This window comes from Cydia fagiglandana, chromosome 9 (genome assembly GCF_963556715.1).
Source record: "Cydia fagiglandana chromosome 9, ilCydFagi1.1, whole genome shotgun sequence".
Classification (NCBI taxonomy): Eukaryota; Metazoa; Arthropoda; class Insecta; order Lepidoptera; family Tortricidae; genus Cydia; species Cydia fagiglandana.
Genome location: NC_085940.1, coordinates 6,297,080 through 6,322,581, shown reverse-complemented (window position 1 = coordinate 6,322,581; position 25,502 = coordinate 6,297,080). Strand labels below are relative to the sequence as shown.

Below are 25,502 nucleotides of genomic sequence, written 5' to 3'. Positions count from 1 at the left end.
TAACCGAAAATTTATTTAAATTATTTAGTTCGCTGTACATTTAAATAACATGTTTTTAAAACGAAAATAGTTTTTAATCGTTTAATTTTCTTTCCTAAGCAGTTTTAGGTTATAAAATTACTAATATTTATATCGTCAATAATATTTTGATAAAATATTAATAATACTTAGGTACTTACTTAATTCGATTGGCGATTTCGTAGAAAAAATGTGACGGCACACTAGGGGGGGAGGGGTTTGCCAAATGTGACCAAGTGTGACAAGGGGGGGGGGGAGGGGTCAAAAAACCTAGAAATTGGTGTGACGTAATTAATGGATGACCCCTTATAGGATTAGTTATACCTCATTTGTCATTGTATGTGCAAAGTTTCATTACAACGGCATTATAATCGCCTCCTTTCATAGGCGCTTCTTATTCTTTTCGTAAATCGTCTCATTCTAAAGCCTATTCGTCTAGTCTACTCTGTTTTGGTCAGTCAGGCAAAAATGCAGCAATATAATGCTTACAAATTACATTAGACACTTTGGCTACCTACATGAAATTGCGTATAGTCAGACCGTAAAAAGTCTGCAGCGATTTTGATAGCCCACGCAGGTCATTGTCATTTTAAACGTCAAACTTCTATGAAATTATGACGTAGGTATACATAACACTTACACTGCGTGGGCTACCAATTCCGCTACAGACTTCGTTTGGTGCGACTATAGAACTGAATAATGATTAGACCAGCGCAGTACAATAGTTGCGTTCTCATACCGTCTGGCTATCTGATGTCAAAGTCAGCATCAGCAATAACAAATAGCAATTTTCCCCACTATACCTGCACATATCATAACAAATTAACTGGGAACTTCGGCGCAACATAGCTCATTCGTTTACAATGCTATGACAACGGAGAAAGTTTGGAACACTGAGGATCTACCGCGAACGATGTTCGACGTGTTGCCTCCCTGTCACACTTACGTACGAGTTTACAAGTGCGACAGAGAGGCAACACGTCGAACGTGGTTCGCGGTAGGCCATCTGTTCAAGAATTTGAGCTATGTGAAACATTTTAGACAATTCGTTGTAAAAAGCCTATTAGTGCGAATGTGTTTTGTATGTTATTAGCGCAAATTAGTTTATGAGTAATTGTTGGAAGAGAAATTGGTAATTATGTGTCTTAAAATTAAGTCGAAAAATATTATAGGTGTAAAGGGGCCCACTGATTAACAGTCCGCCGGACGGTATCGGCCTGTAAGTTGTTCGAAACTGTCAAAATTTTGTTCTAAATGACAGGCCGATACCGTCCGGCGGACTGTTAATTAGTGGGCCCCTTTAGTTAAGAATAATACCATACATCATCATCATCATCTCAGCCATAAGACGTCCACTGCTGAACATAGGTTTCAATTTAATGATAGAAGATTAAAGTAGGTAGGTAAGTACAATGACGTTATTCATAAATGCCCGCCTGCCTATTACAAGGCTGAATTAGGCATGAATCGTTTGTCTTTATCTGTCGTTTTTGACTTATGTATTTGTAAGAAAGGGATAAAACATAATTTAACTCCCAATTCAGGCCCGTAAAGTTTTGTGAATAAAGGGGCTAATATATAAGGATATATTTTATATTGGATCATCCAAGGAGACCTTCTTTTTTTATTTTTTTTTTATTGGGAGGAAAATCCGTTATGGATACCTCCGCACCGCAGGGACAGCGCGGAGGTTATGTCGGACTTTCACCGACTAAAAACCTCCCAGTAGTCCTTCTCAGCGCATTTCGGACGGCTCTGGGATCTCCAGTGAACGCGCCAGTGCCGTCCTAACGCTATGCCTCTTTGAGGGTCCTCTCCTTTTTTTTTTGGTCGCAGTCCCTAGCTGCGACCGTCTCCGACCCCGAGAACCCCTTTTAGTCGCCTTTTACGACAGGCAGGGGATACCGTAGCCGTATTCTTACGCCCGGACTACAGGGCGCATCCAAGGAGACCTACAAATTTAAGTGTGACTAAACTTAATATGGGTGGAAGGGCACATTACAGTAATGGCTGATAGTAAAGTAGAGAAGCGGCTTTTGTCCTACATTGCACTTAGTGAATTTGACATAAATTACATACCTACCAATAACGAACCGTTAAGTAACATGTTAAATAATAAGTCTGTATTTTAGACTAGTAGAAGACGTGTACGTTCCGTATAAACCATCTACTTATGGTGATGTAAATAATCACCCATTGGACTTCAACACCCAACACCATATTTTATAATTTCGCTCACGTAACATTACCGGTGTTATGTGAAAAATTTGAATACGCGATTATAAGTCGGCAGTTTTGACGATTAATATAGAGTTTTCTCGTATAAAACAGCCATTTACGCCATTATTTAAGATGAGAAAGTGGCTCTGACAACTGGATTGAAATTTATTCAATAATGTTACTCGTATTATGAAATTTTATTTTTCACTCTGAATTAGGCCTGCTATACACACACGTTTTTATGGCTGGTCCATTTTCTATGAGAGGGTATTTTTTTACGAGTGTGAAGCAGCGGGCTTTCTTATCGAAAATAGGGGTGAAAGAAGTATTTTACAGTTTGTAAAGGGGCCCACTAGACGCGCCGGACGGTATCGGCCTGTCAGTTATTCGGAACTGTCAAAATTCTAACTGACAGGCCGAGACCATCCGGCGGACTGTTAATCAGTGGGCCGCTTAAAAGGATCAAGCAACTAAAACCGGTACGAAACGAAACAATGCAATTAACCCGCAACTCAATGTTGCGTTATTATAAATAATACATGAGTGCGGTAAGTGCTAAACTAACAATTACTGTCAAATTAGCTTACGACGAAAGAAAGCAGGGTTAATGAACGGAACGGAACGATGCGCGGGCGCGTCTGTGTAATCCGTCTTTGACGTCCGGAGTTAGCCAAGGTATCAATAGTTTGCGCCACGACAACGAAACGTTTTCTGTCTCTCTATCACATATAATAGTGCGATAGAGAGACATAGCGTATCGTTGTCGTAGCGGAAACGATTGATACCTTGTGGGAGGGTGGATCTTATTTTGAGCATAGCTCATTGTAGGCATAGGTAGTTAAATTTTTAGGGTTCCGTATCCAAAGGGTAAAACGGGACCCTATTACTAAGACTTCGCTGTCCGTCCGTCCGTCCGTCCGTCCGTCTGTCACCAGGCTGTATCTCACGAACCCTGATAGACAGTTGAAATTTTCACAGATGATGTATTTCTGTTGCCGCTATAACAACAAATACTAAAAACAGAATAAAATAAAAATTTTAATGGGGCTCCCATACAAAAAACGTGATTTTTGACCAAAGTTAAGCAACGTCGGGAGTGGTCAGTACTTGGATGGGTGACCGTTTTTTTTTTGCTTTTTTTTGTTTTTGTTTTTTTTGCATTATGGTACGGAACCCTTCGTGCGCGAGTCCGACTCGCACTTGCCCGGTTTTTATTAATGGTTTACTGAGGTACACTGATGGTAATATGCTCACATACTCAACTCAACGGGACGCATCATCTATCTTTATTTGCACAGCACTCACATGTGAGTGCATTCATCTATGATCAAGGACTTATGTGCAGCGACGAAATAATAATTATGTATACCGGGTGTGGCCTGTAACATGAGCAAATAATTAAAACATAGATTGTAATCCTCAAACGGTGACACTTTTGTTCTACAACTTTTAAAAATTATGAATTATTTAGACTCCCTATTTTTCATACAAAATAAATATTATCTTCAATGGATGCCATCGCCACGCCATATCATTGTGATTGACGTTGCTTGTCACGCCTTAAACAAAACAAAATTCGCAATACATTGCGTCTTAGCATTAACTTTAAAGTGTATTAAAAATCAAACCACAAGTTTTAAAAGTCGCTGAACAAATGTTAGTCAGTATGAGGAGTACAGCCTACAGTTTAATTTTTTGCTCATATTACAGGCCACACCCGGAATAGGCGAAACTCTTATTGTTTATTTTAGGTTACAGTATTACACCAATTCACTTAGTACATTTTCGACTTAAAAAATCGGTCTACATGACTGACAATAATTATCTGAGACATATCACTGACTCACTTGTGATTCAAGCTTTATTTTTAAGGTAGACGTTCACAGAGCCGCATCGCACGCATCGGACGCATCGCACGCAACGGATCAGTGCACTTGTGTGTGAGTTTTCTATACAAATAATACTAGAATCCGTTGCGTACGACGCGTACGCGTCCGATGCGTGCGATGCGACCCTGTGGACGTTTACCTTAAACTCGTATTAATTTCAATATATGTAGGTAGGTAGGTACTATATATGTAGTTTTTTATACTGATTATCAGTAAAAAACGGATCATACCAATCTTGTCATTATCAAACGATAAATCAAGTATAATACGCTTTCTGCTCATAAGCCTAATGATACGTAACCGGTATGATTCTACCGCTCTAGTTTGGGTAATTTTTGTACAACGATTACACTGGTACATCTTTTGTTGTGCTTCTGATGCTATCGCGCAATGAAGTGGATGTAATAACAAGCAGAATATTATCAGGGTTCCGTGGTTGAATGTGCCGAATTTTCAAAACGGTTTTTTTTTAATTATTAGCATATCACGACCCCGAGAAGACAGGCGCAATAAAGTTTTTTGATTGGTACCTAGGGAACATAGAGACTGACATAATATTCAGGTCAAAAATATACTTAACTCTCTTATTTCGACTTTGCAGCATTCGTGTATCCCTATCCCTATCCGTCATGTTAAAATTAGTGTTTATCAGAAAGAGACAAAATTTTACACATGTTACTAAGTTTTATGAAAAAGGGGGTAAGGCTCTAATGGTGAAGGTAGAAAGCAATAATATATAAATTCAATCAGTCAATACTTAAATACTCATCAGTGTTTATAGTTATTATACAGGGTGATTTCTGGGTCGTGATCCAGAACCACTTTTTCTGACTCTGTAAATGATCCACATTATCATATGGTAGTATTTGATTAAAAGATAATTACTTTAATTATTCTTATTTTTCAAGTAAAATTAATGTTATACTAAGTAATTATGGTCACCCTATGACTTTTGACATACGCTGTATGGAAAGCGACAAAACGTCACATTGAGTAGGGTCACCAAATTGTATGCAAAAATGTTTTTTCCTACTTGTCATCTGGAAAATAATCATCATTATTGGTGATAACCAATAATTAACAACATCATTAGGCTCATCTTTGGATTCTGTATGATGTCTGGCTCTCTTGCTCCACGACCCCGAAATCACCCTGTATTTTACGAGCACAGCCAATTAGAATTATCACCACCCTGGTTTATTGTTTTTGCTATTTGAAATGCATTAAACATTAAGTGGATGCATCCTTATTGCTATATAGTTTATGCTATTTCTTTCAATTTATTTTCTTATTTGCAACTTGATAGTTACACAATAAAAATTACAATAATGAATATGAACTAGGCAATAAAAGATGCACGTTTTATGTTTAATAACAGTCATGATACTCCAATAAAAACAGAGATCTGTATTTTAATAGAGCAACCTACTTAAAAATGTGCATATGCGCCACAAATAAAGATACTAATTATGTCAGAAAAAAAATGTATTCGTCAGTAATGAATGATAGATAGATATCTTTATTTAATACTAAGTAGGTACTTCACATAAAGTTAGGTAGTATGCATGGATCCATTAGGGACTAAGGACTTAACAATGTAATTTATTTTAAATAAAGGTACTTACAAGTATAGTAAATGTGTATACCTATTATAAAGATATTATAACTAAGGTCAATGTGGCTAATTTCGTCGTAGGGACTATTCCGTCCACGAGCGTACATAAATATTTCTTTGATTTTCAGTAGTAGGGAAAATTGGTATTTGCTTTAAATTGCTGTAACTAAAAGCAATCGCTGCTTTGTCGACGAAGTTATCAACATTGTTCGTTGTTCGAGAAAAACGCAAGTGGACGGAATAGCCCCTAATATGACGGAATCAGCCACATTGACCTTACTTATACAATTTGAGTGGTTTTACCTACTTGAATGAAAACCGAAACTTACAGACAGACACAGTTACAAGGAATGTGGGTAAGAAAGAGATTGGTTTGATTATAATTTCAATGCCTAATTTAACTCGATATTTGGATACCTAATTTGGGTAACGACCTTTGATAACTACCTAATACTATGGGATTCTGCTGCGTTTTTTTATAACAACAAATTAAAATAGCGTCTACTTTAATTTTATTTCAGTTTAGACGGGATAAGAGAAACACTGGGGCAAAAAATAACTTGTATGGAATCCTCATAGGTAAGGTACAGTTGTTTAGTCTTGCCCCGATAAAAAAAACTATGTTTCACTTACCCCACATGACCTTATTAAAACAAAACGAAAAAACTACAGAACCCTTTTGTCTCACTAATCACTCGAGCCAAAAGCTATTTTTACCGGAAGCTCGTACTAAGACGTATTTAATTATATATTCACCGTACTTTAATAACAGTGGATGGGTTGAGAGAAAGGCCGATACTTATCTGGGGTTCCGAAAACAATTTGTCATTATAAAGTAGCCTGTGAATCCATTTATATGGGTTTATTGCTTTATGTTAGTGTTTTGAATGGGCTGCGATTTGTCAAGTTTTGTGGAGCGAGTAATAAATGTTACGAAGTTTGTATAACAAACAGAAAACATCACAAAAGATTGCAATTCTTTAGGCTTAGAGAACTAACTTTTATAAGTTATAAAATTATTTATAAAATTATCATATTACCTAAGGTCTATACCTTATATCTATATATAAAAAGAACATGCCTAAGTCTTTAGAGGCTGCTCCTAAAATGTTAAATATAAATTATGCGATGTCCATTCAAAAATGACTTAGAATTAAGATATTAATGATATTATATTACATTAGGTAGGTCAAAAACTTACTTAGGTCAAAATATGTTTGGCCGTTTCGTTACTACAAGGACTATTGTTTAATAAAAAATAATTAGTGAATAATTTTTTCACCTTACGCCCATATGACGGTAGCAAAACGGCTAAGCCACATATTTTGACTAAAGTGTAGTTTGTGTAGAGTTAAAAGCTTGGCTCTACAAGATAATTGATAACTTTTTGAAAGTGCGAGCCTTATGGTTTCGTCTTGGCAAAATGTACATGAAAATGTTTTTGGTGGTCAGCATTTATACAGAAGCAACTCTGCTAGAACTTTAAGTTATTACGCCATACAATTCTGTTACAAACCCATTTTTAGGGTTCCGTACCCAAAGGGTAAAACGGGACCCTATTACTAAGACTTCGCTGTCCGTCCGTCCGTCCGTCCGTCTGTCTGTCACCAGGCTGTATCTCACGAACCGTGATAGCTAGACAGTTGAAATTTTCACAGATGATGTATTTCTGTTGCCGCTATAACAACAAATACTAAAAACAGAATAAAATAAAGATTTAAATGGGGCTCCCATACAACAAACGTGATTTTTGACCAAAGTTAAGCAACGTCGGGAGTGGTCAGTACTTGGATGGGTGACCGTTTTCTTTTTGCTTTTTTTTGTTTTTTTTTTGCATTATGGTACGGAACCCTTCGTGCGCGAGTGCGACTCGCACTTGCCCGGTTTTTTTTTTGTTACACGCTTCGTGAGTTCATTACTCCAAAAAAAGTGACCCTTCTTGCACTAGTGCAGTCAGCAGCACGCTCTTATTCTTTTAACAATATAGTCGCTTCAAGATCATTTTGAACACCTGGCCCGCTTAGCAACTTCTGCTGCTGACTGTACAGCCGTTTGTATCGTCACGGGACACCGCCTCCCAGGGGTCTTCTTAGATAACAATCAATTATTTCGATAAAACTATGAGATTCTTTGGTGTTAAAGTTCAAATTCGTACAGAAATCTAGTTTCTTGGAACTAATCTGTAGTTCCCTTATTTACTGCACCTGTTCTAAAATGCATTTTATTGTTAAACACTGATTTAAACTTTCACGATTATTAAACATTATCAAACTGCACAACGGGACTTAATCGCGTATTTAAGTTATAAGATTTACCTCCGACGTTTCGAGGACGGCGTTGTCCCCGTGGTCTCGGAGAAGACTGGCTCAAGTTAAAACACAAATCAAAAAGTCAAAAAAAAAGTTAAAAAAAAAGTTAAGTTAAGTCAAGTTAAATGGTTAAGTTAAGTTAACTTAAATACGCGATTAAGTCCCGTTGTGCAGTTTGATAACATTTTATTGTTGTTTAATATACCGCCAGACTAAAAGCAGTAGTGAATTCGAACAGTCATTAATTCTCAGATTAGTCCATAATATTATGTAGATGTTTAGACTCTTACCTGCATCTCTAAGATCGAATGAGACCCTTACTATACCCGAATATATAAAAAGCAGTAAAATTGATAAATATTCACTAACGGGAATTTCTAAAATATACATGAAGTAAGTACGTAACTGGTGACCGAAGAGCTGACGGCTACCTCGCACAACGTATCAGCATTGCGATACAGCCAGGAAATGCCGCCAGCATCCTTGGTACAATGCCTCAAGCGGCCTATTTTAGATTTGATCTAAGCATAATTAAATATACAGAGGTACTACACTACAAATAGTTACCAATACAATCAAATCTAAAATAGGCCGCTTGAGGCATTGTACCAAGGATGCTGGCGGCATTTCCTGGCTGTATCGCAATGCTGATACGTTGTGCGAGGTAGCCGCCAGCTCTTCGGTCACCAGTTACGTCAACCAGATGCTTCGCGATTTCTGCAGAAAAATTGCGCGCTGTGACCCCATGGTCTAGCATGAAGCAAGCATTACATAGAGTATACTCACGAATGATCGTACATGTTCCAGCATTTTTGGTGTAGCAGAGTGGTATTATCGGAATTGGTATAGATAATTTCAACTGAAATGGTAAATTAAGGTTAATATTAACGTAATTAACGCTAATTAATCATTAGGGTTGAAATTATTTATACCAATTCCGTTAACACCACCCCGCTGCACTGTACATGCTAGAAAATGTACGATGTCTGATACTCACAACGATTGGTACCCACTCATTCATGTAAGGGAGTCAGATAAAATAGCGTAAAAGATCCATCCTCTAAAATTTGTCATTTAAATGAATGACTTTTCAGTTTGACAGAAAGTTCAAATTTTACTAACAGATTTTTGTGGATTGGATCTTTTACCCTAAACTACTTATGTCCAAATTAAGGACGTTGTTTACTTACCTACTGTTACATATAATGACATAAACAACAACCGTTTTACAACGAAGGAATCCACCGTTGATTTCCTCGGTATGTTCAAATTGTTACCCATCCGTTATAGTTCCGAGTTGAACGCACGGGAAGAACAAATACATAAGAACCGCTTCATAATAGAAGCAACAAGTAGCTCAGTGTAAAGTGTATAAACAGTACGCCATCAAGCTTAGAATAAATTTAAAAATGGAAAAAATACTGTGTGAGACTTGAACTTACGGCCTCTGGATCGATACTCCAGCGCTCTGCCATCTGAGCCACCTACACCTCATCCATAGCCAGCAAATTTTTCCACCGTATGGGTCAGTACGGCATCACCATGAACTTATGATTGAAGGGTCATATAATTATGCAACCAAATAAAAAAACAACATATCTTCTTCTATCCGAAAATCTTATTTTCATACATATATGAGTACAGTGCATATATGTATATATGCTTGCCCGCGGTTATACTACGTATATACAGGGTGTGTCTGACCTTGGGGCTTTAAATCCAGGGCTCGATTCTACTCGCTAAACTGAGCTACTTTTATTATGGCACCAACCCCGAAATCCCGAATTTTTTTTTACTTTTTCATACATTTTGGCTGATCAGATGTCGACGTTTTTTATGGAAAAGCCAAAATTTTTCCCCGATTTTAGGGTTGGTCCCATAGTAAAAGTAGCTCAGTTTAGCGAGTAAAATCAAGCCCTGGATTTAAAGCCCCATGGTCAGACACACCATGTATAGTAAGTTTTATTGAACACGATAGCACTTCACCAATCAGAACGAGTTGTGATTTTTAAGGTTACAATGCTACTGATATAGATCTGTGATCTGCCGTCCGGATTTGATTTTAATCGTGGATTAACGTTACGACGGATTATTCATGATTCATGACATAAAAAGTAAAATATATAGGTATATACTGCCCACTTCGAATAAAGTTGTTGATGTCACAATGTTGTTATGGCCTAAAGGGTACTGTTAGTAACGTGTCCACTGTGCCATACTTGTTGTAACCGCGGTGGCCGCAGAATTCTCACCGTGGCAATTAAAAGCAGCAGGCATTTAATTAATTTAATTAAACCAAACCACAGGCTCGGCGATACGTACGTAATTACTAAATAGTGCGAATTATTGTAAAAGTGGACGAGTGAATTTCTCTGATGTGATACTGTGTAATAAGCCATTAACCCGTCATCCAATTTAACGTCTTCGAATTAGTGAAGGGCTAGTTTTTGCATTTTATGTAACTGTTGAAAAGCAATGGTAGCAGAATTGTTCAGGCATATGTTACTTTCAAACCAAAGGTTAGTTCGAAACTTATTTACCTATGAAATACGAGAATCACATGCCATGTATTACTTATGGATAAAAAAAAAACAAACACGCGCACAAGAGGACACTACCTTAAACTAGTAACAACAAAGGATAAAACAAATATCGCGAAAAACTTCATTGCAAACCGAATAGTAAATGCTTGGAACAAATTACCCTCTGAAGTTGTGAACTCTACAAGCGTGAATCAATTTAAAAATAGGTTTAACAAACTATCAAAACAGTGAAATCGTGGTAGATGAACTCTGATATAATATGGACGTACCAGCATCAGCTGCCTGTCTAAAACGAAATAACAAATAATAAATATCGTTACTTTTAGAGATCAGATAGACAAACCAATCTTATTAGGTTCCTTCGGGATGCAATCAAGAAAGCACTAAGATGCGGCAATTTTCACTTAATTAAGTGTTATTCACGCTATAAATATTCATGGAGGCGGACTCGTTTGTCCAGGGTAAGGCGAGGAAACTGCATTTTTCACATTCCGTCGTTACTACGTTGATGTCTCTAGACCATAAACGGGTGACTTCAAAGACATTTCTTCAGTCCCCATTCTACCATCGGACTTTTAGACGCACGGCTGGTTTCCATCCTTACTTGGTAGATATTCCACCAATTCGCACGAAGCGCTTTGCTTCTACTTTCCTTATGCGCACTGCCAAGGAATGGAATTCCTTGCCGGCGTCTATATTTCCGTGTTCTTATAACCCGGCAACCTTCAAATCAAGAGTGAACAGGCACCTTCTGGGCGAGCTCGCTCCATCGTAGGCCACGTCTACGCCTCGGCTAGTCTGTGGCCATGAGTAAGCCCATTCATAATAATAAAAAAAAAATCAGGGGAGTTTCACTTGCTAATCAAGCTCCTGCGATCTTAATAGGAAACAAGAGTTTTAAGAGTTTTGTCTATTTCTGTGTGCGTTGAACCAATGGCCGCTGAAGCATAATTATCCGCGTGCCGCTCACCATACAAAATTATAGCCAAGGAAGTTAGAATCTTGTTGTATTTTCAGTTGAATTTCATTTGTTCGAAAATTTTACGAGATAAATGAAATGCTACCTACTTTGTTTTTAATTAAGGTTGACATTCCATCGAATCTGAGTGTACATGTACAACCTAATGTATATTGGGCGGCACGAGGTTATAACTAGCTTCTGCGTGGGATAATGATGACGATGATTACTGCCAAAAACTATACTATGTCCTTCCTCAGGCATCAAATTATCTCCATACGAAATTTAATCTAATTCGGTTTAAGCGTGAAGAGCAGACAGACAGAGTTACTTCCGCTACGGAAGTGTGGTGTATCCGCATTAATAATATTAGTAGCGATTTGGGGATAAAGAATATTGAATGATATTCGAAGGACGCAGCAGAAGAAGGCCCCGCTAACTGTTCTATACCGACAATCGGGATAAGACCACAGGAAAACATTAGGTAGGGTGACGGCACCAGTAATGGACACGGCACCAATTATGGACATTTTTTACGTTGATCGAATTTATTAAGCAACTGTCCCAACATTTTTCAACTGGCAACACTAAAGCATAACCAATAGACGTTTGAGCTGTCATTTTGACACATGTCGCCAAAATCAGCCGTTTTGTTCTAAGATGGCTGCAAAGTAAAATCTCGTTGCGGGCGGTGGTCATAAAAATCCGTTATTGTTGTTGAAATCGTTAAGGAGGTGAGTACATATTTGTGCATGGCGTTATCTTGTGTTATGTTGTAATGAGATTTAATGTTATTTTTACTGAATAATACTATATTGCAAGTAAATTGAGCTAAGTTGAATATGTCCAATCACAGCAATAAGTTTTTTGTGGGGTTTGTTCATTACTGGATTCGATATTTTATGAAATTCAGTAATGGACAAGTGTCCAAGCTTAAGCTTTTTATTACTTTTTTAGTTTATTGTGTTAAATTATTTAATTTATTGCACTAAACATTTGAGTTGGGTTGATTTTGTGATTGCTCTTTATTTTCCAATAATGGACGATGTCCATAACTGGGTATTTTTAGTTGTCCATAATTGGGCTCTTTGTTTTGTCTTAGATGGATGGATAAATGTGGTCGGACTGCAAAAACTGCCAGGCTAAGGCGAGGCCGACCAAGCCATACGTCAACAGGTTTATTTTGCTATTATAACCCGTCCTTATTCATCCTATTTTTCGATGAGGCAAATAATAGCTGTCACGTGGTACCACAAATTTAGTCGGACTGCAAAAACTGCCAGGCTAAGGTGAGGCCGACCAAACCATACGTCAACAGGTTTATTTTAGCTATTATAATCCGTTTTTTTCATCCTATTTTTCGACAAGGTAAATTATAGCTGTCACGTGGTACCACAAATTTGGTTGGACTGCAAAAACTCGTAGCCTGGCAGCAAAAACTGCCAATTCTATTTGTTGATGAGGTAAATTGTAGCTCTCACGTGGTACCACAAATTTGATCGACCCAATCGCCAATCGGCCGGCCAATACAGGATTTGGCCGACCATTTTTTTTTACTGTCCTCAAAGGCAGCTATCGTACCATACAAGTTTCATACGATTTTTCGATAGGTCTTTTTCATGTTTTTTTTTTATAAATTTGGTCGGACTGCAAAAGCTGCCAGGTTAAGGTGAGGCCGACCAAGACATACGTCAACAATTCTATTTTGCTATGAGGTAAATTGCAGGTGTCATGTGGTCCAATAAATCTGGTCGGACTGCAAAAACTGCCAGGCTAAGGTGAGGCCGACCACTTTTTTTTTACTGTCCCCAAGGTCAGGTATCCTACCATACAAGTTTCATTCCATTTTTCGATGAGGTATTTTTTTGATGTTTTTTTGTCCAACGTTTTTGCCATTTGTACAAAATCTGCCAGGTTAAGCCTAGGCCGACCAAGTGCGTTGGAAGGTACTAAATGTCAGGTACCTCTACAGGGTAGGTATATTCTATTTTTTGATCAGGTTTGTTTCATGCAGCCGGCAACCGGACTAAAACTCTTATAGTATAACTTAGAAATCTAAATGAAAGTTCAAATAGCGTTAATAAAAGTTGATTTGTGACATCATTTGTTTCATTTATGTGTTCAATACAAAAGTGTCCATTAATGGATGTTCATAATTGGGTCCATGTCCATGACTGGGTGTCCATTACTGAATTTTTGATGTCCATCAATGGTGATTTCGTAAATTTCTATTTATATATTTTTTATTAATTATGTATTAAACATACAGAATTTTTGGTTTTGTTTAAATGTTCCTCATGTATTTAAGTGCCGAAAAAAAAATCACCATTTTTGTATCGTCAAAAAACATCCCATTTTTAAACGAAATTCTAATTTAGTGCGCTTAACATGTCCATGATTGGTGCCGTCACTCTAGGTAGTTTTGAGCAATTATTTCATGCAACCGATGATGCCAAAAATGCGGGGGTGCGCGGGACGAGGTGAGCGAAGTCCCGTCCCGTGATTAGTTCGTTCAAAGACACGGACGTCGCACAAAAACACTTTCTACTCGAATATGAAGTAAAATTACCGTATGCGTGGCAGAGGGGGTAGCGCGACTATGCCTGGAGGATGTTTTGTCTGTGGTACCTACATAAGGACATACCTACCAAGGATCTTGATCGGTCGTTGTAGAATCTTTAAGGACCTACGTCCAGCAGTGGACGTCTTGCGACTGATGATGACGAATAAATAGGCAGTGGCGGTTTCAGAATGCCGCACAATGGAACAGCAAATCAGCTGTAATTTGCCATAGCACGACTTAAGGCGATGACGCTGTGTCCGAGAGTCAAGTTGCAATAAACGGGACGAGTCGTCTATTCATCAACATGACAATTGACAGTTCACACTGACAAGTGACAATTCCCTGTAGATTTCTGGGTTGGCAAGTAACGACAATAGGTACTTACACAGTGTTATTGTTTACTTATTGGACCAGCACGGCACGATAAGTTGTCAATGTCTAGTGGCATTTTGTCAGTGTGATGAACGTTTCACTACGCTGGCCTGCTTGCTGCTGGCGGGCTTGGCCAGTTATTAAAGTGTTTGTTAGATTCGTAGTACACATTTTGATGGCATTCCCAGTTATCAATAAGTACAAGGCTTATATTAAATAGTCAGAAATGATATAAAAATGTACAGCTAATTCGACAATTTGTCAAATAAATTCCTGTAATTGTTGACAATTAAATAATTGCCAGCATTTGTGTCTGCGCTGGATTCATTATTTTTTATTATACGCTCAAATAAATCCCGTTATTGTTATAGAATAGAATAATATTTATTTCTTTAAAATTATCCAAAATTATAACATTCATGCACTTAAATAGAACTTAACTAATGTAAATATACAAAAATGGTTTTCAAAAAGTAAACAATGTTTACTTAGCATTAATCAATTGTCATATATAATTCTATGTAAGCAATTGTTGAGAATTGTCTGCATTTTTGTCTGCGCGAGATTCATTATTTTTTATTATTAGAAATAAATATTAATCCCGTTCCCCCCGGAAACGAGATGTTATACCATACCTCCAAGCGGGTGGAGATACAGGGTTGAGTACGGCACGGGTATGCGGCCTTAAATCGGATACCAATTACTCCACGTCGCCTTGAGTAATGGTAGTTTTTGATGAGACATCGTCTAACAAGGGAACGCCGCTATTCTGACCCGTAGTCTTTTAAAACAGGCTCGGTAAGTCAGTCTGGGATACTATGTACAAAGAGCATGTAACAACGCGCTAAAAGTAATTGCCATTCTGGAATTCTTTTCCGAATAGAGATATACCTATATCTCTACAGTTCGCGTTCTAAAGTACTCAAATTGTTCTACATAAAAGGACTTACGTGTATATCTTTTTGTTACGCTATCAGATATGATAACATTTGACGCGTAGTTTGATCCGTTACTTTTATACTCACTGTATTTGATTAAGATAAGTTAAGAGAAAAATAAAAAGCTAGTTTGTTATCTGTTTATTAAAACCACGGTACGATGGTGAGCGGATATCAGAGTCTACAGATGCTTGCGAATTTAGAGGAGTCATAAGTAAACAGTTAGAAGAGTCCTCCTTGTAGCTGTTATTTTAACTTGTAACTTGTAACCAGGAACAAACCCTATGCTATAGTCCGTTTTTTTAGCATTAGAAAGAATTTCGCAGAAGTAAGCTTGTGGTTCCAAATCCGGCACTTTTAGCGGTAATAATTTAAAAAGTAAATTATATGTATTGACCATGCCACATTAGATAATTCAATAATTATTAACAATTAAAGAACCTGATAAAAACTGCACGCTTGCTTCTGTGGAGTTCTTTCTAATGCTAAAAATACGAACTATAAATGCATCAACAAAGCACGTTAGGTACAGTTAACAGCAGAAGTTGCTAAGCGGGCTAGGTGTTCAAAATGATCTTGATGCGACTTTATTGTTAAGTGAATAAGAGCGTGTCAAGGTAATTGTGAACACCTCGCCCGCTTAGTAACTTCTGCAGCTGACTGTACCTATAATCTAGAATTCATAGATAGCTACGAAACTGCCAGTTCTCATATAATAAAATAATCCCAACGTTTCGATCGAATCGGTGTCGGAATCACAACAAAAAGTCCCGTCGTAGGAATCGAGAGCGTGGGACTTGCATACATTACACATTCGAGAAAAACTTATCCATTCTTTAAAAAATCATATAAATCAAATGTTTACATAGCTTATATTACCTTATTCCCATAATCGATAATTCTTCAATCTGTTATGTCAATTGTTACAAACAGCAGCTTTATTCCGTGCGAAACAAAGTTGATATTCCAGAAATGATTGAACAAAAAGAAGTCAAAGAATATATCAAGAGATTTAGATTCATTGATATCAGCTATTAGTCTAATTTATATTGTAATTGGAAGATCATCTTTTGTTGTCGAGGTGTGAAGCCGCGATTACCATAACTTATTGTATTGTCAGTTAATTGTATTGTCTTAGAGTAATTGGTTGGAATTGATATGATTTACTCACTGCATAGACTCTGTGCTATAGATATTTATGATCCTCAGTACTGATTGTTTAAAAAGCTGCAGGGAACTGTTGATGTATTCTTACTTGCTCCCTTTTATATACTTATGTATTTTATATTTACCTATTCTAAAATTGCGTCATGTAGGCATCACTCCTGTAATATTTGTTGTAATTTTGCATTTCCTAAATGTTGAAGAAATTAATTATGAACAATCTCTTAGGCCCGTCTTCTCTCACTCAATACGGCGGGTACTCACAAGCGACGCGTAGGATACGCGTACGAAACACAAATCGCTTGAGAGTAGCCTCGTGAGAGACGGGCCTTATTTATAAATAAGAATGCGAAAATTATAATAAAGTTTTTATTCTAACCTTTTCCTTTATCATCATCATTCTAGCCTTCAGTCGCCCACTGCTGAGCATAGGGCTCTCTTCGTGTACGCCACTTATCCCGGTCCTGGGCTAGTCTCATCTAAAAGTGCCCCGCAATTTTCCGAATGTCATCCACCCAACGAGCTAACGGACGCCAGGCGCTTCTTTCATCCGAAAGTGGCCACCAATCCGTCAACCTTTTGGTCCACCTGCCATCACTCTGCCTAGCAACATGTCCCGCCCAACTCCATTTAAGCTTGGAGATGACGTCACCTACGTCTCGCACCTTGGTGCGGCGTCGGATTTCGACATTCCTCACTCGGTCTTGCAGTTTAATGCCGAGCATGGAGCGCTCCATGGCTCTTTGTGCTACTCGTATTTTATGCACAGCCCCCCTAGTGAGCGCCCATGTCTCGGCACCGTATGTCATTTCCTTTATAGCTGGCCGGAAGAAGCACAAAATCAGGAGTTATGGAGAACCAGGGGAGATGTCTTTGCCCAGCAGTGGGACACATTTAAATAGGCTAACTTTAGTTTTAATATTGTATCCACTTGTTAATTAAAAAGAATAAAACAAAAAAAAAGTTATTAACCCTTATCTTGGCAAGGCTCAAAATATCTTAAATATAAACATTTTTTTAGTTTTTTGTCACCTATTGAGCATACTAGACTATTAAAAAATAAGAAAAAAAATCCAGGATTTTCCAGTTTCGGAAAATCATATGTATCATATTTGATACAGTGCCAATAACTCGACAAAATAGTTACCTACTTTTTAAAAGAAAAATGTAGATTTTAATAAAAATAAAACATGTAATGCAACAGAAATTAGCATTTACTGCTAATTAAACGCAATCTAAAGCATCAGATGACTATTAAACCTGTAAATATAAAATATATCTACGAATACCTGATCACATGGGCGGAAAATTTGATCCCGTAAAGTTTCAAAAAAGTCGTCAGCAAAAAGTTGAGTAAAATATGAAAAGTAAACAAATAATTAAAAGTAAAAAAAAATTTTTTTTTTTTACTTTGGGGCCATTTTTTGCCATACACATATTTTTCCGTGCTACGGGCTACGGCGTAGCAATAGTGCTACAGCATACGAATATATAGTTAAATAACATCTAGTTCTTAAAAAAATCAAAGTTAAATAACTAAATAATACGACAACTAATATTCTATAATTGAAGCATGTTTTGTAACCCCACAAAAATAAAAAAATTAAAAAATCATATAAATCTATTTTGACGATAACTTGGCAATGTATTAAATGTAATACAATCCTTACGATATGTACATTTCTGAGTTCTTGGCACTGTATCAAATATAATACATAACAGTTTCATGTAAGGTTCTATGTATTAAATGTTTTTAAATTCAAAGGCATTGTAAATATGTATGCATTAAGAGCCAGTAAAGACATCAAAATGTAGATTATGGAAAAATATATACTAACATAAGAAATAAATGCAAAACTTCCTGTACGAACCGAAATCTATTGTTTCCGCGGCGCCATGTTGATTATTACTAATTAATTTACAATGACACTCGTGCCCATTATTTTTTTCTATAAGTAAGGAGGGTAGCTCGACATATTGATGGTAGAATTATTTTGTTAGGTAATAAAGTGAACTTGCTAGATTTTTTTAAGTTCCATGTATCACGGGTGTTACGATGCCAAGATAAGGGTTAAAAAACATTCCCTAATTATCTTTTAAGGATCAGACTGATTGTTGTATTGTATTGATAGTTGTATTGTATCTCATAGCGATAGCGTCAACACAGCTCGTCCTGCAAGCCTATTATGGATCGCTTTATCCACATTTATCCACGTGATAAAACAACAGTCACTTTTTAACTCTGCGGGATAGAAAGAGATGGACACCGTTTTATCGCAAGCTGTCACGTAGACAAATACGACCATCATATCCGTACTGAGGAGTTCTGCTGACTTAAGTCACTATAGAGAACACAATGTAACAAAGTAAGGCCGCTACCGGAAAACTCCGCCAGTGATCTTAAAAACCACAATGTCATTTACTTCGACGGTAAAAGCTGAACATGTTAAACGTCTTAAAATGAGCATAGAGCATAGACAACCCACCACAGACCACCTTAACTATTAGACAGCACAAGACAATCGACTATCGAGGTTACCACACATAAGCGCTCCCGTACAAAAGGCCATAGTCGGTTTTCCATAGTAAGTTGGCCCTTAAATCAATTTGACTCGGGTTTTTTTTGTGAGTACCTCTTATGGTGAAGGACATTTTTTCTGAGTATCAACATCTTACTAGTGACAGTTTTTGACTTATGGGGATGTATTCAAGCAATTTGCTTAAATTTTTTAAATAGTGTTCTTTATTTAGGTATACATCTATAGTCAAAAAACGAATATGGAAAACCGGGCCCAGGGGCCCATTAGTCGAGCGGTATTAGTCTAATATTATTCGCATGTTGCCATGGTAACCCATACGATTTGCGACGTTTCGTGGATAAGTCTAATATTGCTCGAGAAATAGGCCCCAGTAGGCCTAGCATATGATTGGGGCGACCGTATCTCGCGGCGAGATAGACTAACCGTCTTTTTCTATGTTAGTAAAAGAGGGACGGGTAGTCATCTCGCCGTTTTACTGTCGCTCTATTCCCATTGCTAGCCCAGCAGTAGGTACACGTGTACATTAAAAATATATAAAAAATTTAATGAATAATTTTAATTTTGACCATTCCTCCTAATGAGTTTGGGCTAGCAATGTACAAATTGCAGAACATTCCGAAAAAGAACGTTCTCGAGAATGTTCTCAGAACATTCCTGCAACATGGAAATTATTGTTTAAACAAGAGAATATACTTGAAATAAAGTTTAAATAGGCATAACTTAAAACTAAATGTTATTATGCATATATTACTGTCTATTACAGTTAGCTATTTTGTTGATGTGATAAATTTACCAATAAGTTGCTTAAATTCTCACTTTATATCAGAGAACATTTCGACTTTCGACAAATTTTTCCAAAATTTTTTTTTAGTGTCATTAGAATCTAGAAGCCTCTATCTCCCGCCATGCCAAATCTCAGCGCGCTCGGACCAACTTGAAAAATTAAAAAAAAAAAGTCGGCCATTTTGTTTTTTTTTAATGCAGTTTGTTTTGTCTCGGGGCCCTCTATGACATTTGGTCGAGCACCCCCCACCTATCACGCACCGTTTAAAAGTTGCCATACAAAATAAAAGTGGCCAGTTTTCCCGCAATTGTAGCATTTTTCCAAAAAAAATTTATTCATAGGTATGTAGGGGACCCCGAGATTCCGTGACCAAAATTTCAGCGCGCTAGGACAAAATTCAAAAAGTTTAAAAAAAAAAGTCTGCCATATTGAAAAAAAATGGCGGCGTCAAAAACTGCCAGGGTCCCTCTATGAAATTTGGTCCAGCACCCCCCACCTAAGTCTGACCGTTTGGCCGGGCCGTCATACATTTTTCTGACCGGAAGCGGACGACCAAAAGTCGGAATTTTCTGGGGGTAAGGACTACACCTAAACTATCGTGAATATTCATGGTATAAACTACGATAAATAAAAAAATTCTCGTTCTCGAGAACATTCTCAGAAGTTACCGAGAATTTCTCATGTGGAAAGTTTCGCAACTTTGGAAAGTTCTCGTGCGTGCATTGCTAGTTTGGGCCCCACGTTGGGCGCCACGTGTAACCGGGGATGGTCAAAAGGGGTCCTGTGATTTACACAAAATAGCTAAGAAAGGATCACTCACTGAAAATTATCGTAAAGTCGCGTGCGTTGCATCTCGATAGGCAAACGGGATCGGACTGCCAGTATGGCGCACGCGAGGTGATTGAGTGATTGGTCGAGTGAATATGATGAATGGTGAGTGTATGAAGATTAGGGAGTTCACAGTCGTGTGTATGAGGGTGTGTCTACATGTCTGTGTGGGAACTAAGGGCTGTGCTACAGTTTTAAGATTGTACGTGGACTCTTATAGTATAAAACGGTGAAAAATACAACTCAGGTGTGCTGCTTAAATCGTAGTATTTTACAAGTCAAATTACACCAATCGTCCCCTGCCTGCTATACGGCCACATCTCAAAATGTATTGATTATTGGCAATTAAATCTAAATAAAAAAAAATGTTTAAAAATGTTGGTGCCCAAGTGGGCCGTATCGCAGGCACGAAAAGCAATGTGTGGTTACCGCATGCTCTTTGTATATGTTAGCGGCCGATCATCAGGCAGATCTAGGGTTTGCAATCCGGATCCGAAATGTATGAAATTATCCGGATCTGGATCCGGATCCGCGGATCTTCCCATACATTTCGGATCCGTCGTGCAAACCCTAGGCAGATCGTAACGTCCCTGTGTAATGTTTTGACGATAGTCACATTTATCCAAGATATAGGTAGGATAGGTCCGTTAGGTTGCTTCAGATGCCCGAAGAGCAAACTGCCCAGAAATAGGAGCCCGCTACGCTGGGCTCCGTCGGCTCAGGGAACACGATATGCCTAGGAATTTCACGATATGCCTGATCTTACGATCGGCCGCCGACATATACGCCTCATAATGCGGTGTCTGTGTAGCATGTGCATTACTGTGCAACCCGCAAAGTGCAGTATTGTGTCTCTGGAAAGCGCCCTCGCAACTGGAAAACACTTCAGTCATAAATCTTCTTGTAAATCATTCTAACGCTACCTAGTGAAAGTTACTTTTAAAATAGGATTTAAGTAAACAGCGCTTTAAATGACTTATGCAATGTTGGCTGATTGTATGTTGCGTTTTATCTTTGCGAATTTAGTTTTGTGTGTAGAATTTTGCTTTCTAATAAAGCTACATTATTTTGGAACAGTTGTAGTAGTGTATTAGTAATGTGTAGGTAACAATTTATAGAATATATGTAGGTATATACATGCCCAGGTTCGTTATGTACCAATTTTATTTTTATGTGACAATATTCTAACATATGTATAATTTGTTTTTTTTTAGCTAGCCTATTATGGTGTCCCACTGCTGCTGGGCAAAGGCCTCTCCCCTTGTCTTCCACGACACCCGTAGTTGTAATATAGGTAGGTACATGTAACTAAACTAAGGTTTGCAGGCATGAATTCAATGAGATTACCGTCGTGGTATTCATTTTATGAATTAAGTAGTTTCCTTTATTTTATTAGTTCTAATCCTTTCCATTTATGATTTTACAAAAAAATGGCCGAAAAACTAAATACTTCTTCGAACTCCTGTCAACTTATCCAATTCTAACTTAAAATAGGTTAGTGTATTAATGATAGCAATAACAAGTTAAAACGTTATAACGGTCAGTACATAAATGAAGTCTTTCGCTAAAGAAAATAAATAAGAAAACACAACATTATGGGGACGTTACTATTAACTAGAAGACGTTAAGAATTTAATGGCCAATCTAGGAATTAGATGCAAGCAGTTAACTTTGACGGTCCACAAGATGGACGGACGACCTTGTTAAGGCCGCCGGAAGACGCTGGATGCGGGTCGCTTCCAACCGGTACGAATGGAGGTCCAAGGGGAGGCCTATGTTCAGCAGTGGACGTCTTATGGCTGAGATGATGATGATGATGAACTTTGACGATACAGTAGGTACTACCATCAGTTGACACAAAACTAGCTTAACAGAGCCTACGGAAAGTTTCCAGAATTAACTTTCCACTTGTAGGATCTCGGGAATTTCTCAAAATTTCATATAGGACCTTATTTAGTTGGAAATTGCTTTTCATGTTATGTCTAGTGCGACCACCGATACCGAGTTTACATCGCACGTTAAGATAAGTTCCTTATATAATAAATTTGTGGATAAGTCTGTATATATAGATTTCTTATGTTTATTGGTAGGTATCTACTTATATTAAATAAGTATTTCTTTATTTTTTACATGTTGGCAATCTAGAACTCCGTGAAACTTAAATAAATAAATAATAAATATTATAGGACATTCTTACACAGATTGACTAAGTCCCACAGTAAGCTCAAGAAGGCTTGTGTTGTGGGTACTCAAACAACGATATATATAATATACAAATACTTAAATACATAGAAAACACCCATGACTCAGGAACAAATATCTGTATCATCATACAAATAAATGCCCTTACTGGGATTCGAACCCAGGACCATCGGCTTCGCAGGCAGGGTCACTACCCACTAGGCCAGACCGGTCGCCAATGCACAAAACATTATGATACCTACACACCTAATATACTACAATACTACACTACAATAATATACTACAAGTAATATACTACAAGTGAGCTGCGAGTAAGTCAAATCAAAAAATATTAGGCCCTAGGTTTGTTACCTTGGAGATCGGCTCCTCACTCCAACCCCCGCAGCCTGCCATGCCTTCCAGCAGTGTTAGTTCACTGAAACAAAAGAAAAACACTGTTACTCATCAGCATCACTTGAATGAACCAGTACCTAATAGTAGTAGTACTACTTATGACGGCTACACACGTAACTATAAATCGTAGCAATTAAACTGTGCAGTCCGATTTGCGCAGTTTTATCTGCCGTGTGTATGAAAAATCGTTGTCGATTATCGTAATGATTTGTCATATACACGGTAGATAAAACTGCGCAAATCGGACTGCACAGATTAATCGCTACGATCTATAGTTAACCCTTAACATGGCAAGACATGAAATAATGTATCCACCTATTTCATGGAATGTTTTTGGGGATAGTAATGGGTAAAAAAGTACTATATTTAAGAAAAAAATATTAAAAGCATTCTGAAAGTAGGGTTTTCAGGACGTCCGTTAAAACGGACATTGCCACGAACCTTATAGATTGATTGCTCTCAAGGTTGTCCTAAAAAACGGACAATGCCGTTATACAGTTTCACAAAATAAAAAAATACTAAAGAATTACAGGGCAAGAAAATTTATAATTATTTCAATAACACACTAGTGAATGTTTGGAAAAATGTTTAATTATATTAATAAGAAGAAAAAAGTAATGAGAAACATAATAATACTATATTTACTTCTAGTGTTTATATGTAAAACGACCCACGTACAGATGTAATAAACAAAAAATATACATTATAAAGCTACGTATACAGGCAAAATAGGCTAATAAAGATAGTTACACATTACAATGATTGTAAGTAACATTACTTTACTTAAATGACCACACCATTTATCTCTACGGTCTCACAGTTCTATGTTTTGCTTGTTTTCTTATCACCCGGAGTATCTGGAACCTAAGCTGGTGGTAAAGAAGAGCTGTAGTTTCAGTAAAAGTTTAGATATTTTTCAGTCTCAATGGCCTCTGGCAACATTCTGGTAATATATGGCTCCTCCTTGGCGAGAACCAGAGTCTTATCCATGTCATGCTCCCAGACCGCAGACTTTAGTTGGCGGTGCTTGACATCAGCTATAATAATATGTTCTTGTACCCGAGTAGAAATGCTTTGCTTCGTCTGCCCGACATATGAAAGACTAGATTCTATTCCAGACCAGAGAAATTAGCTATTGTAGCCAAATATATTATTCATTTTATACAATCATAATATTACACATCATTAATACAATTATTGTAAAAAAACCCTAAAAATAATTCAAATAATTCAAATAAAACTTAACCTACACAAAATTTTATCTAAATTAAAATTAAATTAGCTATTTACTCTCCTGAAATTTGTAGAGATTACATTTTACAGGCGTCAGGAATTGTAGCATCTTCATCATCAACTTGAAATAGGTTCTAACCGTAGGACATTTCAAGAAGTGCCAATAATTTGGATACTGAAGCGAGTTATGCGTTTAATGGCGAGGAATTAAGTTTTGTGGATGGAGTACTAGAGGACAGGTCGTGTTTAGGTCAGGTCGAATATTATGAACAACTTTTTTCCCACAATGACTACGTTAGACTTCGAAATTACATTTAAATACAGATAGTGCCATTCACAATGAGGCGCACTAAACTTTAATAGCATGACAATAAGAATAAAAGCACGCGTGTTTGTAAATGAACATATATTTGTCCATCATATTTGACATCCTCGTAGAAAGTGACCTGGCTGAAAAAGAGTCAGATTGGGGCAAGGCAGATGTACAATCTGTCTCTAGTAAAATTTCGTCATCGTCGTTTTTTCGCTATCTCACTCTTCTGAATCAGATGGTGGAACCACCTGAAACTAAAATATAAATAAATGTATACATATACTTATGTATAACATAACCCCAATGCAACAATAGCCTATAAAATGACGATAAATGAAAAAAAAGCATAAACCCTAAGTATGGCAATGTCCGTTTTCTGTCACAATCTTGTCTCCGCACAAGTCGGCACTGTCCGTTTTTTAGGACGTGCTAAATGGTACCTTGTTACCAGTACTATCGACAATGTCACAAAAATGGGACAAGATATATTTCGCAATTTTTGACTTAGAATTAATCTATGATTTAATGAGCTTTATATAGAATAACAATGTTTAACTCATCTAGTAATAATATCAACACAAAGAAAACAATTTGGCTATTAACTTTATATTCTATGACCC

The 25,502-nt window shown here is 37.3% G+C and overlaps 1 protein-coding gene across 1 annotated transcript in view; it reads right to left on the bottom strand.

Annotated features, from left to right (window-relative positions):
- The window catches only part of LOC134667214 (uncharacterized), a 161,203-nt gene that overhangs the window by 23,813 nt on the left and 111,888 nt on the right, over window positions 1-25,502 (bottom strand). The window contains exon 3 of the mRNA XM_063524542.1: window positions 23,295-23,358. Within this exon, the coding sequence (XP_063380612.1) occupies window positions 23,295-23,358 (64 nt within the window). The remainder of the gene's footprint in view (window positions 1-23,294; window positions 23,359-25,502) is intronic.